At 35.8% G+C, this 13863-nt stretch overlaps 1 protein-coding gene across 1 annotated transcript in view; it reads right to left on the bottom strand.

The window, feature by feature from the left end:
- Positions 1–13863, bottom strand: part of RIC1 (RIC1 partner of RAB6A GEF complex) — a 60109-nt gene that overhangs the window by 14994 nt on the left and 31252 nt on the right. The window contains exons 4-12 of the mRNA XM_026675940.2: positions 8954–9061; positions 5999–6141; positions 5696–5829; positions 5044–5135; positions 4078–4166; positions 2748–2892; positions 2059–2107; positions 1294–1440; positions 796–999 (exon numbers count right to left, since the gene is read on the bottom strand). Of these exons, the coding sequence (XP_026531725.1) occupies positions 796–999; positions 1294–1440; positions 2059–2107; positions 2748–2892; positions 4078–4166; positions 5044–5135; positions 5696–5829; positions 5999–6141; positions 8954–9061 (1111 nt within the window). The remainder of the gene's footprint in view (positions 1–795; positions 1000–1293; positions 1441–2058; positions 2108–2747; positions 2893–4077; positions 4167–5043; positions 5136–5695; positions 5830–5998; positions 6142–8953; positions 9062–13863) is intronic.

Raw genomic sequence — 13863 nt, forward strand, 5'->3', positions numbered from 1 at the left:
TTTTTAAAAGAATTGGCTTTACCTTCGAAGGCAAAGGGAAGGCGGCGACAGGAGCGCCTGAAGCCAAGTGTCTCTGCAGGGCTCCGGTTGCAGGGAGGAGCCCTGGCTGGCCGCACGTGGCTGCGCCAAACGCCACGGCGTTGCTCTAATGCCGGGGCAGCAAGGGAGAAGGGAAAGCAATGGTGGTGGAAGGTCTCCCGATATGAAGTGCCCCACCAACGCAGGCAGGACCATATCCGGGCATGCAACAAAAGTACTTCCTAACGGCAAGCCCCCCCGCCATTCCCCCATTTCGCATGTTTAATATGGGCCTTAATTTGGGGGGAAGGGCTTAATTTGATTTTATGCCAATAAAACATGGTGGGGCTTCCTATTGGTGAAGGCCATATTGTTGGAGAAACACGGTATATGGTCACATCTGCAAATATTTATTCCCATTTTCAGTACAAGATCTCTGGGTATCTTTATAGTAGATATTCAGCATTTTTTATTTTGATGTATATTTTATATTTATTGGCATACGTATATTTATTGGCATGTATGTCTATATCAAGAACATAAGTAAAAAAAAATCAGTTAGGAAGTTTTAACAGTAAAGATATTGTGTTCCTAATAGACAATAGCAGTTATAGAACTAAAGGTAAGTTTCTTATATGAGGAAGTCAAAGCAGTTTAAGATGTAGACTTGGAAAGTCACTAGTTTTTAATCTGGTCTTCTTTCACAGCAGAAGCTGACAGGCATTCAAAAAATAAGATGTGAGGGGGAAGCAGTCAAGTGCCAAGAGAGGAAGTTACCTGTACAACATGCCAATGCCTGTGCCCTAATAAAGTGCTTAAGCCCTGAGAATCTAAGCTCTCATATGAAAATTGGCCTCTTTCTCTGACAGTCTTAGGTTCCGCATGTGCTGAGGAACTTCGAGGGTTCTGAGCTTGCACTACATCTCCACAGTTCAAGTATAAGCGATCTTCTCCCTGAAGGAGAACCTGCTCCTGGTTGCTCTGTGAACAAACGAAGAAACCAGTACTTCAGACAGTGAACGGTAACATAAATAAAGTTTTAAAGAAAATAAGAAAACCAAATAAAATTGGAAAAAGATTATTTAAGAATAATTATTTAAGAAAGTGGTGGCATTTTCATGTTTCAAACCATGTCTGCTGTGTAAATAATAATGCTATTTTATTTACATTTTCTTCAAAAAAATAATTTTAATATAATTCAAATTAGGCAACGTTTTGACCAAAAATACAATACAAGTGACCCAGCACTACAAATCATCAAACATGAATACTTACTATGCAAGGATTAACTGCGAGTGCACTTTTGATGAACTGAAATTGCAAAATACCAAAACGTTGCCCTTTGTTTTTGCTCTCGGTCATTGAATTCCCAGAGTTATTTGCATCAATTACCCATAGATGATAACCTTCAGATCCCCAACTCTGAGAAGAAAAATAAAAAAAATAGCGTGTATCATTTAAAACAACTAAAACACTAGAGAAATACTGTCTAGAATTAAAGAATGCCTAATATCAAGTTGACACCAATAAGTGTGATGAAAAGCACAATTCTACTCCTTTATATCTCCCTTTCCCACCATTTTCAGATATTTTCACAATTCTATATACCTTTTAGAGCCATGTGTGCTACGAGAAACCACAGACAAAATCCCTATCCAAAGGTCAGCTTTGTTCTGTAAAATATTAGTAGTATTTTCTGAGAACTGGTATCCAAGACATATTCCAGTTCCTATGAATTGAATGGTCCTGTTATTCTGATGGAAGGAATGATATACTGTGATTTTCTAAGATCTGTCCCTGGCAGGGAATATAATTTGCTAAATCTTATGAACCTGATTTTTTTTGTGTGTGTAAATTAAATAAATTAAATTTAAAAAGTAATCTGAAAATATCTGGATTGTCATATTAATGCAGAAAGAGAGTTAAGTAGAATGGATAAGTCCATGTTAATTTATTGGTAAAGTATTAGAATAAAATTTAATTGTGTGTACCTACATGAGAGAGAAAAAGACTAGTAAAATAATAATAAATAATGCTCACCATAGAGCTGATCTTTAGAGGGTCCTTTTTAGTACCATCAGTTCGATGACTAAAATGAATAGCATAAACAAAATATTACATTTAAATATTGGATATTAAAGGGACTTCATGTTTCAGGTCACTACGTTCATATTAATAGGGGGGCATTTTTAATTCCCTAGAAGTTCATCCTTGATATATTAAACCTAAATAGCCAAGAAAAATAGGTATGAGATATAAATATCTGCCCAACCCTATTCTAGAGACCTTTAATATCATTTGTACTTTTCTATGAATTTAAAAGTATCACATCAGATCAGTTTTATCAACTTCATCAAGCCTACAGAGAAGAAACAGAGGAAAGAAGGAATCTCTTCTGTAGCTATTAAAAACAGCCCTGAATTTAGAAGGCATACATAGCACATAAAAATATAGGTCTATATTTTGTAAAACAGAGACTGAAGGGAGAACAGGTTTTGAAGTTGCAGATAAAGCCTCTCATTGGCATGTTGTTAACATTTCATCAAAATATTGTGCAGAAAAAAATGAGCATTTTGCTATTATAATTCAGTCGATAATATATACAGTTTGAGATATCAAATAACTAAACAAAGAAAAATAGTTTTAAAAGCTTTGTGTAGAAAATAAAAAGTTGAATAGCAGATACATATTTTGGTTAAATTTCCTAATATGAAACACAAATTACTTACATAAAGTCACCTCCTAGAGTACAAATAAGCTGGGCTCCAAATACGCTCCATAAAGACAGGCCTCCACATTCCCAGGTCACCATAACAACACAATTATCTGGAGACCATCTGATGAGTTTAACAGCTCCTGTTTTGTTCCAAATATCTATTGAAATACAAAAAATATTGGCAGATTTTAAAAACCTGTTTTAAATTTTTTAACTATATATTTAACTCCCACTTTTCTTCTGGAAATTCAAAATGATACATAAGGGATTCAATTCAATTCCACAAGTGCTTTTCTTTTGGGGTGAGAAAGAGAGATTTAGCTACAAGGTGAAGGGAAGACTGTAGTATATTGGCTCTATGGAATATCCCCCAAAATATCCCCCAAAATATTAATCCTAACAGGATGAATTTAATTTTATTAAATTTTGCACATACACAGAGGTACACAGAAGTAATGCACAAAAACAGAATAAGAAGTCATCGGGATGAACAGAAACTGTGTATCTACATTCTGCCTCCCTCTTTCCTCTATATAAATTATTCTTGCTTAAGGATATGAAAAACTTTACCGGAGCTTTTAGCTCAGTTGTCATAGATCTTTGAAGCCCTGCCACAATTCCTTCCAAGCTAGTAAAAAATATTGGAACAACGTAAGTGAACCTTATAACTGTTTCCCAACAACTTCTCTATTTCTCTAGCAAGACTGTCGTCAGAGCACAATACCTGGAAATGCAAAGCAAGATTTATAACTTTCTAAACTATGTGTTAGATGTATAAATGGTGCCAAGGGAACCTTCTTTCCTGGTAACTAAGGACCTCAATTTCTCTTTGTGTGACTAAGCAAAGAATGCATTCATGTTGGGTAACTACTAGAATGACCTGTGTTGAAAAACCATTATGACCACTAGAGTAAAAAAAAACAGAACTATGGCAAAAATAGCTCTTTCCCAACCTCTAGAATGTTTTTAGATTTCTTTTCAGCTCACATTTGCTAGTTCTGTTACTGTTAACAAACAGCTGTTGACTCATCCTTAAAAGAAAGAAATAACTGTCTTTATGGAGATGGTTTTACCATGAGCATAACATGGCCAGCCTGACTGTACTTTATGATGGGTAATAATATTTTAAATGTTTGTCAGACATATATTGTCTGCTATAGAACTATATGGGGTATACTCAATTGAATATGCATAAACCCAGATGATTGGATGGGTAGCTCAGCCTTCGGTATCGCCACTGTATGCCAAACTACTGTATTTACCTATTATAAATGAATCAAGGAGGGATATCATAAAAAAAAACATAAACAATCCAACCTGACCGCTAATATAACTGGGCTTACCAGGATATTGCTTGGGTGTTAGTTCCAGTTTGTGAGATAGTTGCATGGCCCCTGTGGAATGATCTATTGTATACACTTGCACAGAACCACTAGAAAAGGGGAAAAAACCACAAACAATTCTGAGACAAAAATTTTAAAATTAAGCTGGTCAGATGAAAATGTGAATGTAAAGAATAAGTCCACTTTCATATATTTAATTCAAATACAAGTAGTCCTCACTTGAGCCCAAAATTTCTGTTGTTAAGTGAGATATTTGTTAAATGAATTTTGCCCCATTTTATGACCTGCTTGTCAGAAAGTCACAAAAAGTGACCTTGGGATACAGCAACATTCATAAATATGAACCAGTTGCCAAGTATCTGAATTTTGATCACATGATCATGGGGATGCTGGAAAGATCATAACTGAAAAAGGGTCATAAGTTACTTTTTTCAGTGCCATTATAATTTTGAATGGTCACTAAACGAACTGTTGTGTAAGTCAAGGACTACCTGTACCTCATTAGTATCAGAGGGGAACAGATGTTACAATCGTATTAGGGCTGTGCAGAGAGCCTGATTCAAGTGAGAAAAAGTGACTTGAGCACGAATGCTTCCTTAAACCAATTCTAGATTTAACATATGATTTCTTGAAAGAACTGCTGGTGGGTGCTACATGAACATCCTGCATCCAACTGAATCCATTGGGATCTACTAGATAAATAAATATGCACAGTACTTGTTAGATTGGATTGGTTGGTTTTCTTATTTATTTCTTCACATCCAACTTTTTTCCTTCAGAACAGAATCTTCTAGCTAACAACCAAATTTAAAATAATAACAAACAAACAAATTCGCCCCTGAATATAAAAGGCAGAAATCAACTATTGGTAAGTAGGAATTCAGTAACTTTAGCACAGTAACAATTTTACCCTCAGATAATCTAAAAAGAATATATTCTAGTTCTGAGTTAAGACGTTCAACTTACTTTGCACAGCCAAATGCCATTAATCTGTACTTGTTGTTTACAGCCACGCAAGTCCCATCAAAAACTTCCTGTGCCCAAACACCATGGAGTTGCTGCAAGAATATTTTATCCAAGTTACCTGTTTATCTTTCAGCACCTTGCATTACATGTTAAAATGAGGTGTGGTCTATGTGCCCTTTTTAAACTGGTACAAGTTTTAAACTGATATAAGTACAGTATCATGCATTTTGAAATATTTGTTTTATATAGTGCTAAATATTAAAGAATGTATAAATAAAGGGAACAACATATTTTAAAGAAATAAATTTACACGAAACAAAATGATATAGCTGAAATTTACTAGCAGAATATAATATGTGATTATGAAAGAAGCTGATATTCTAGAAATATTACTTGTCTACTTCACTTTCTTTCTTTATAGGGATGATCTTACATTAATATTTTACTGCAAAAAAGTGAACCTTATTTTATTTAGAATATTTCTGTAAATTATTAATCCTATTTCCTAGTAAATGAGGCTAATTTTATAAATTTTCACAATTTCTCAGGCATAGCTCAAATATTATTAAACAGACTATGACAGATGACCAAATAATTTGATATATCTTGGAAAAGCTAATCAAACTATTATTGAACTCCTAAGAAATCTTACCTCTGCTGTGAATCCACTTGACATTGGTGTAATAAAACCAACTCTGCCATCGTTAAACACTACAGCAAATCCATCAAGAGTAGCACAGTATTCCATATTTCTTATGTGTACATTTTCAAAACTCAAAAAAGAACCTGATAAAGAACAGTTATTAAAAGCTGCCATTATTAAATTGTAAGCTCTCTTCACCAGTTCTATTTCCACATAATATAAGAAATGGGAACGCTATGGATTAATAAAACTAATAATTAAATTTTAATTTAGAATCCCCCCTTTTCAACCATATATACATATAAGAAATACCTCTAGATGAATGTAGATCCACTGAAAATGGTACTGTACAGAGATTTATGGCTTTCCTTCCATTTGTCAAACCATCCCAGTGAATAAGATGTAGAAGACCATCAGCCGTAGCAATGATCAGATCCTCTAGCATGGACTGTAAACTACAAGCGAGGCACATTGTTTTATCAGACATTTGATAAAAAAAAAATGTCAATCTTACCAATATATCAATTCTCTTTAGAACTTTTAAACATTTTTGTAGAAATAACCTAATATTACCAGCAGGATATAGTGATGGAAGGACAAGAACTGTTGAAAGTAACCCTGCATTCTAAAGGAAGCAGAATAAATCAGACACAGACCTTTGGGTACTACTTTAGAGTTTCCCAACTTTCTGAAATTAATCAAAATGATATATACAGTTCACCTCCTATTAAGCTTTCAGAGCAAAGAAAAATACAATGTTTCATTATTTCATGCTTGCATGTACAAGGTTTTACACAATTTCCATCCCCTCCACTTTAAGGGAAAAGGAAAATGTTCTATTTTTATACAATGTACACATTGTGTTTTCAGTTACATTGGTCACCACTAGGTGGCGTTACACAACAAGATTTGTCCTCTTTGGGACTTGCTGCACAAGCACAATGTGTAGCCAATGGGAATTCAATGGGGTTCTGACCCTGTATTGGCAATTGAGATCATGGACATTTGTACTTTAAATAATTATATATACAGTATAGACTATATACATGTGGTCTGTTGACTGCATCTTCAGAGGCTGTTCAAAGATATGATGCCATTGAAAAAGGGGATTCATAACCAGTCCTCAAAGTTACAGCCACCACAGCATCCCCAGAGTCACATGATTGCAATTTGGGCCCTTGGCAATGAGTCCACATTTACAATGGTTGAGGCTTCCTATGGTCACGTGATCACTATTTGCAACCTCCACAGCCAGCTTTCAACCAGCAAAGTCAACAGGGAAATCACAGGAACTTGCAAGTTGCAGTCACATGACATTGCGCTTAACAACCTGTAGTGATTCACTTAAGAACGACCACTGGAACTAATGTAAGTCAGTGCAGTCACGTAGCATTTCAATTAACAACTACTCTGCTTAATGACAGATTTTGTGGTTCATAAGTGAGGACTAGGCTTTAGGAGGAGACATGTCATGACACTCAGTGTTGCTGCAGGAAAAGATCTCTCTCTCTCTCTCTTACACACACACACAGACACACACAAATGATCATAAAATAACATTTGAAAATTCAAAGTCCTGTCTTGCAGAATCTAAATTTCTTGCAAATTCAGAATTTTTTTTAGATACTTTGAATATTGAGGGGACATTTTTCAATCCACTAAATATATTGATCTTTTTTCTGGAATGCCATGCTGAAAAGATTTAGTAAAAAAATAATTCAAAATTATGTATTTTCTAAACTAAAACCATGTCATGTATGTTGAAATAGAATTTTTTTGGAGTGTTAAAATGTTTGAAATGAAATGGGGCTTATGATGCTTGAAAAGTTAGTAGAATCTAAATTGCACAGGACAAAACAGAAGATGTGATATTGTTCTAAACTACAGTCAGCAGTAGACTACAAAAGTATTGTTGCTGGCACCAGTGTTATCCTGACTGTTAATAATCAATTCCATGCTTATTTGTAGGTAAACTAGAGCTCTGGGCAATTGATACAGATCTGTGAACACCCTTCCTTTTATTTAACTAACACCATGGGGTTGGGGGAGGGGGGCAGTCAGACTCATAACAACTGCCATTTTAACTATTTTTATACTCAAAATAGTTATGACTATGAACACCATTGCTATCAACCATACAATTATTTACCTCAATATATCAAGAACGGCTAGAGATATTTGGAGGATTAATTGATATATTCTGAGTTTCCAAAGTAAAAAAAAAACTAATGGAAAAAATATTGCATTAGTATGAACAGAATAAACAGAAACATTTATTCCCATTTTTATTTTATTATTTGTTAAAATATTTCTCATTACAAATACATTGAACTGAACTACCATGTTCTACTATCAGTAACTATAATCACTTTATCAGAATTAAAGAAATTCAAAGAAAAAAATAGCTATTAAATCTGCCTGAAAACAATTTCATAAATTCAGAGTGCTTTGAAAATCCAAAAAAGGTCTAAAAATAGCCATTTGGATTATATTTGAAACATACTGCACAACACATTCATTTCAATACATAGTGCAAACAATTCATATGCATAAAAAAGCTGGGAAGTGCCTTAATTTATTCCATTCTACAATAACACATTACTTCATTGCTGTGGCATGTGCATCTAGAAAAATAATTTTATAGTAGGAATGTTAAAATCCTAAAAGTTGTCTTTTTTAAAAATTGTTTTTATTATCCTATGGTTATTGCTATTCAGTGCTATTCCCCAAAATATAATTCTACCTCCTATTCAAGGAAGCTATTTTGCAATCTTGTATTGCTTGCAGAGAACTTCTGTATGTTATTTTCAATGAAAAAAATCAACCTATCATTCACATTTTAAAATAAAATTTCATGTTATTTAACAGTAAATTAATTGCATCTGAATTAGGTATGTAATCTTAAAAATGAATTTTCTGTTTATAAACAATATGTCTAGAAATAAGATAGCACATGTTTTAATAGGGTACTGTAATCATTGTGAGTCACTTTCTGAATGAGGTGGCAGTCAAATTGATAAATAACAATATGTAAGCTTTTTTCTAGAAATTGTTTGGTGGGGGTAGCTGTATCATTTCTGATTAAAAGAATTAGATAGCAGATGATGATAAGATCTAAAGATTCTGACGAACTGCCAAGCAATAAGATGACATTATTCACTTCTACTCTTAATTATACTATAATCCGATAATGGTGCATTATTAATCACCTTATTTCCTGCTGGTTCTGGTAAAGAATTTAAATATATAAATTATTAGTCACTGTACCTGGTAATAGCTGCTTGTAAATCTAGCACTTGTTTCTTCTCTAGATTTAATGATGGAGCACATTGTTCTTCCTTATAATACGGCGTTCCTTTCAGATGAGGGCTTCCTCTTTTAAAAAGAGAATCAACAATGCTTAATTCATTTTTTCTCCCAAGTTCTATATATTAAAATACTAATTTAGTCTGTGGTTAAATAAATGCTTAAAATAAGTTCTTAAAATAAATCTTGATTTCAAGAGAATCCTCTAGCCATAGAGAAAAGCTTATCTGTGCAGAAAACATGTTTATTTCAATTATTTGTATCATGAATTTCATGATACCAACCACAAAAGCCTTTACAACTAAAAAGAAAAAATAATAAAGTATTTTAAAAAATTAACAAATGTTCAGGATCTCATCCACAAGATGAGCCACAGGGGCACAGTGGTTAGAGTGCAGTATTGCAGGCTACTTCTGCTGACTATCGGCTGCCTGCAATTTGGCAGTTCGAATCTCACCAGGCTCAAGGTTGACTCAGCCTTTCATCCTTCTGAGGTGGGTAAAATGAGGACCCAGATTGTTGGGGGCAATATGCTGACTCTGTAAACCGCTTAGAGAGGCTTGAAAAGCATTATGAAGTGATATATATGTCTAAGTGCTATTGCTATTGGGAGAGATCATTTCAGGGAGAAGAATTAGTCCAGCTGGAATAGGCTCTAAATTACCTTAAAGGCTATTCCCATATCATATCATGCAAATTGTACTTGTAAATAATTTATGAAAAATACTGCTTCAGTAGAAAAACCATTACCATTAACTATGAGCCGTAATAATTTCTCATCATGTACTGATTATTTGTCAGATAATCAAATAATAAGAACTGACCACTTAGAAGTACAATGTATTAATGTGGGAGTCCAAGTCCTTCTAAATCCAATTACATATGAAATTTAAATGTATACTTCAAACAGCAAAATGCAGTCAAATCAATAATATAATCATAGAACAAATACTGAATAACAATCAGGTTTCAGTAGAATTCAAAGAACCTTTTTAAAATGGAAGATAATTCCTGCAGTCTGAAAGCATGCTATTCCCTTTCTACTCCGTCCTCCTCTAAATTTCATTCCTATCCTCCATGATTAAACATTTGCATATAATAGAAACATCTAGACCAGGGGTGTCAAACTGGATTTGTAGTTGTCCTCCGTGAGCCAGCCGGGGGTGGGGATGAGACAGGACAGCCGCCCTCCTGCAGCACCCTGCTGGCCAAAATGGGGTATGGGGGGCCATGAGTACCACCCCCTGCAATCTGTTTTCACTAGCAGAGGCACCACGGCCGGTCCTTTGCTATTTCCAGGCCGGTCCCACCTAAGCACCCCACATGCCGGATCAGGTCCGTGGGCTTTGAGTTTGACACCTCTGATTTAGACTAAGAACAATCTGCTACTCCAACTAACACAGAGATTGTAATTCTGTACTCATTTCATTAATCACATTTATTATAATGATATAATAGCAAAGACACCAAACACTGTTCTTCAGATGAATACTGTCATTGTTACATTAAACAGGGATGAGTAATGATTTCTAAAAGACACTCAGTCCAAAATATGAAGCACCCCTTCAGTTTATTGCATTGGATTGTAAAAGTATATAACTCATTACAACAGGCTAGGAAGTCATTTATTTACTGGGCATATTACAAAGTTATTTAAGAACCTGGAAAGAAAAAAAAAGTCAACAATAAATGAAATGAATTAATATCATCCGAAGACTGTCAGTAGTCTCAATTGAAAAGCAGTTAAAGCCAGTAGATAAAATAGTTAGGAATATAGCCAGCTGCTTAATTTTATATGAGAATAATGCAATAAACACATCATTTAAAAAACAATAAAAGAACAAAATTACTTGAATAATCAGAATACTAGCATCTTAAAAGTATCTCAGTTTCACTCAACTACTTACACTGCAAATGGCAACTATGTATAAAATGTAAAAAAACAATAAAACTGAAACAGGGTGAAGTCACCTATAGAAATAATTATCGGTAACCTCATTTTTAAACAGTCAACAAGCTTAATTAACATGTCCTGCGTAACAGCAGAAAAAGAAAACAAAATACATGTCAGCAAGTTATGAGATGATGCACTGTGTAGATAAGGAATGTGATTCTAAATAACCATGAAGTACATTGTACATTTGGTATTTTCTTTCATACTCATGTTGATTTTAGTGTGATAGTGAAAGATAGAATTAATGTGCTAAATATGTATTCCTAGACATGAAAGAAATAAGGCAAAAAATATGTACTTGTAATCTGTCTTGTACAGGTAGTCCTAGACTTAGGACCACAATTGAGCCCAACACTTCTGTTGCTAAGTAAGACAGTTGTTAAATGAGTTTTGTCCCATTTTACAACCTTTCTTCCCACAAGTTAAGTGAATCACTGCAAATGTTATGTTAGTAACTCAGTTGTTAAATGAATCTGGCTTTCCCCTATTGACTTTCTTTGTTAGAAGGTCACGAAAGGTGTTTGTTTGACCCCAGGACACTGTGGCCATCATAAATATGAATCAGTTGCCAAGTGTCTGAATTTTGACCACATGACCATGAGTATGCTGCAATGGTCATGTGAAAAACAGTCATCATCGTTTTCAGTACCATTGTAACAGTCGCGAAATGAACTGTTGTAAGTTGAGCACTATCTGTACACCTAAACAATGAAAAGGCAACACATATACTATGGTGCATAAAAATTTATGAACCCTTTTGAATATTCAATATTTCTGCATAAATGCAACCTAAAATGTGATCTGTTCTCCAGACGTTTTAAAAACAACACATAGTCTTGGTTCCTTTCCCTCAATACATAAATGAACAAGTATAATATTTTTGATTCATTTGCTTAATTGTGTTTTCTTTATCTAGCTTTATATTTTTGTCAACTTTACTTTCCACCATGTAAATCTCACCCTAATAATACTCAAGATAGCTTCAAATAGACATATCCATTTCTAATTCTGACAAACAATTTGCTTGGGAAGTGCAGCATCCAGATAGACAAAGGAAAATAGAAAGCTGAAGGCGTTGTGTCTAGGACCAACAGGCTTGAACTAAAATGCAATCCTACAACCTTGCTCCCATTTGTCTCCTCAACTGATCATCTAATGGTTTCATATCCATCATTCTTCTTGCTCTGTTTACACATACCTCCATTTTCCCAATATTCTCTGTCTTCTTTCTCTCCTGCCTCAAATTCAACCAATGCCTTATATCAGTGGTCATCAACATTTTCTTCATCTTCATCTTCATTTCTTTTGTAGCTACAGACCATGGCCATGGACCCCCCAAGACTTAACAAGATTCAAATCATAACATTTCTTCAAGCCTTCATAGAACCCCCGGATGATATCACAGGGCCCCCCCAGAAGTCTTTGGATCACATGCTGAGAAGGGGCATTGGTGCTTACCTGATATGTCCATTTTCTGTGAGCTATGAAAAGCATCCAGGTATGGGAGCTGCTTCTGTCTCTCATCCGATAGGCTGAGCTAATTTCTGAGGACACTTCTCGAGGCTCCTCCTTTGTGTCCCCAGTTTTTGGCGAAGTCGAAGTGATAAGTTCATTGTCATTCTTTGCTCTGTATACTTGGCCGGAATTGGACGCACACCAGACGGATTCTGGGTGGGGCTGGATGTTCTTCACAGCTCACAGAGAATGGGCATATCAGGTAAGTACCAATGCCCCTTCTCCAGATGAGATCATCCAGGCATGGGACATACCAAAGCTTGGCATGTCCTACGGGAGGGTCTCCGTCTGGTTTGGAGTCCCCTCTTGTTACATGTGGACCCATTGCAAAATTCTTCTGAAAGCTGCTTCTGTGTAAGTGTAAATGTCCAACTTATAGTGCCTTATGAAAGGTGACAGTGAAGCCCACGTTGCCGCCCTACAGATCTCAATCGATGCTTGAGTTGCCCAAGTAGGCGATGTTGCAGCACACCTAGTTGAATGTGTTGCAATACCTGTAGGTACAGTCTCATAAGTGTTTGCAATCGTGGCTCACAGCCACCTGCCAACTGTTGATGATGTGACCTTCCTTCCTTGAGTAGAAGGTTGAAAGGAGACGAAGAGCACCTCATCTTCCTAAAAGATGCAGTCCTGTCTATGTAGATTTGGAGTGCATGTTGTACATCTAATAGATGCCATTGTCACTCTAGACTGTGAGATGGTCTAGGACAGAAGTTGGGGAGTATCAACTCCTGTGCTTTGTAGAAGGCCGATTTAATTTTGGGAACAAAGATTGGATCTAAACGAAGGACAGCTCTGTCAGAATGGAAAATGTAGAAGTCTTGTCTCAGTGACAGGGCAGCTAGCTCAGAAATTTGTCTTGAAGATGTTATCGCTACTACTAAGAACACTACCTTGTATGTAAGTAGGTGGAGACTCATGATTCTCAGAGGCTCAAAAGGTTGTTTTGTGAGTGCTGTGAGAACCCTTTTTAGATCCCAGGTGGGGTATCCATGGAGCACTGGAGGTCTCAGATTAGTGGCCCCACGGAGGAAGCTGCATATCCTCGGGTAATGAGCAAGGGATCATAGGTCCCCACAGGGAATGACTGATGCTAAGGCTGCCACCTGTCTACGCAAAGTGTTTGGTGAGAGTCCTTTGTCTAAACCTTCTTGGAGAAAGTCCAGTATTTGAGCCGATGGAGAGTTGGGGTCTATTCTCACCTTATCACACCACCTGCAGAAGATGTTCCAGGTGGCGTTGTATATACAGTTCGTTGAAGGATGTTTGGCCACTTGGATCATAGAGATGACTTTATTGGAGAGCTTCTCACCTTTCAGACGTCTCCGCTCAAGCGCCATACGGCAAGGTGCAGCCATTGTGCATCTGGATGTTGAATTAGACCCTGTGTGAGCAAGACTGT

The sequence above is a fragment of the Notechis scutatus genome, chromosome 2 (genome assembly GCF_049901735.1).
Source record: "Notechis scutatus isolate UNSWTSFEM ecotype Mainland chromosome 2, rNotScu1.2, whole genome shotgun sequence".
NCBI classification, from domain to species: Eukaryota; Metazoa; Chordata; class Lepidosauria; order Squamata; family Elapidae; genus Notechis; species Notechis scutatus.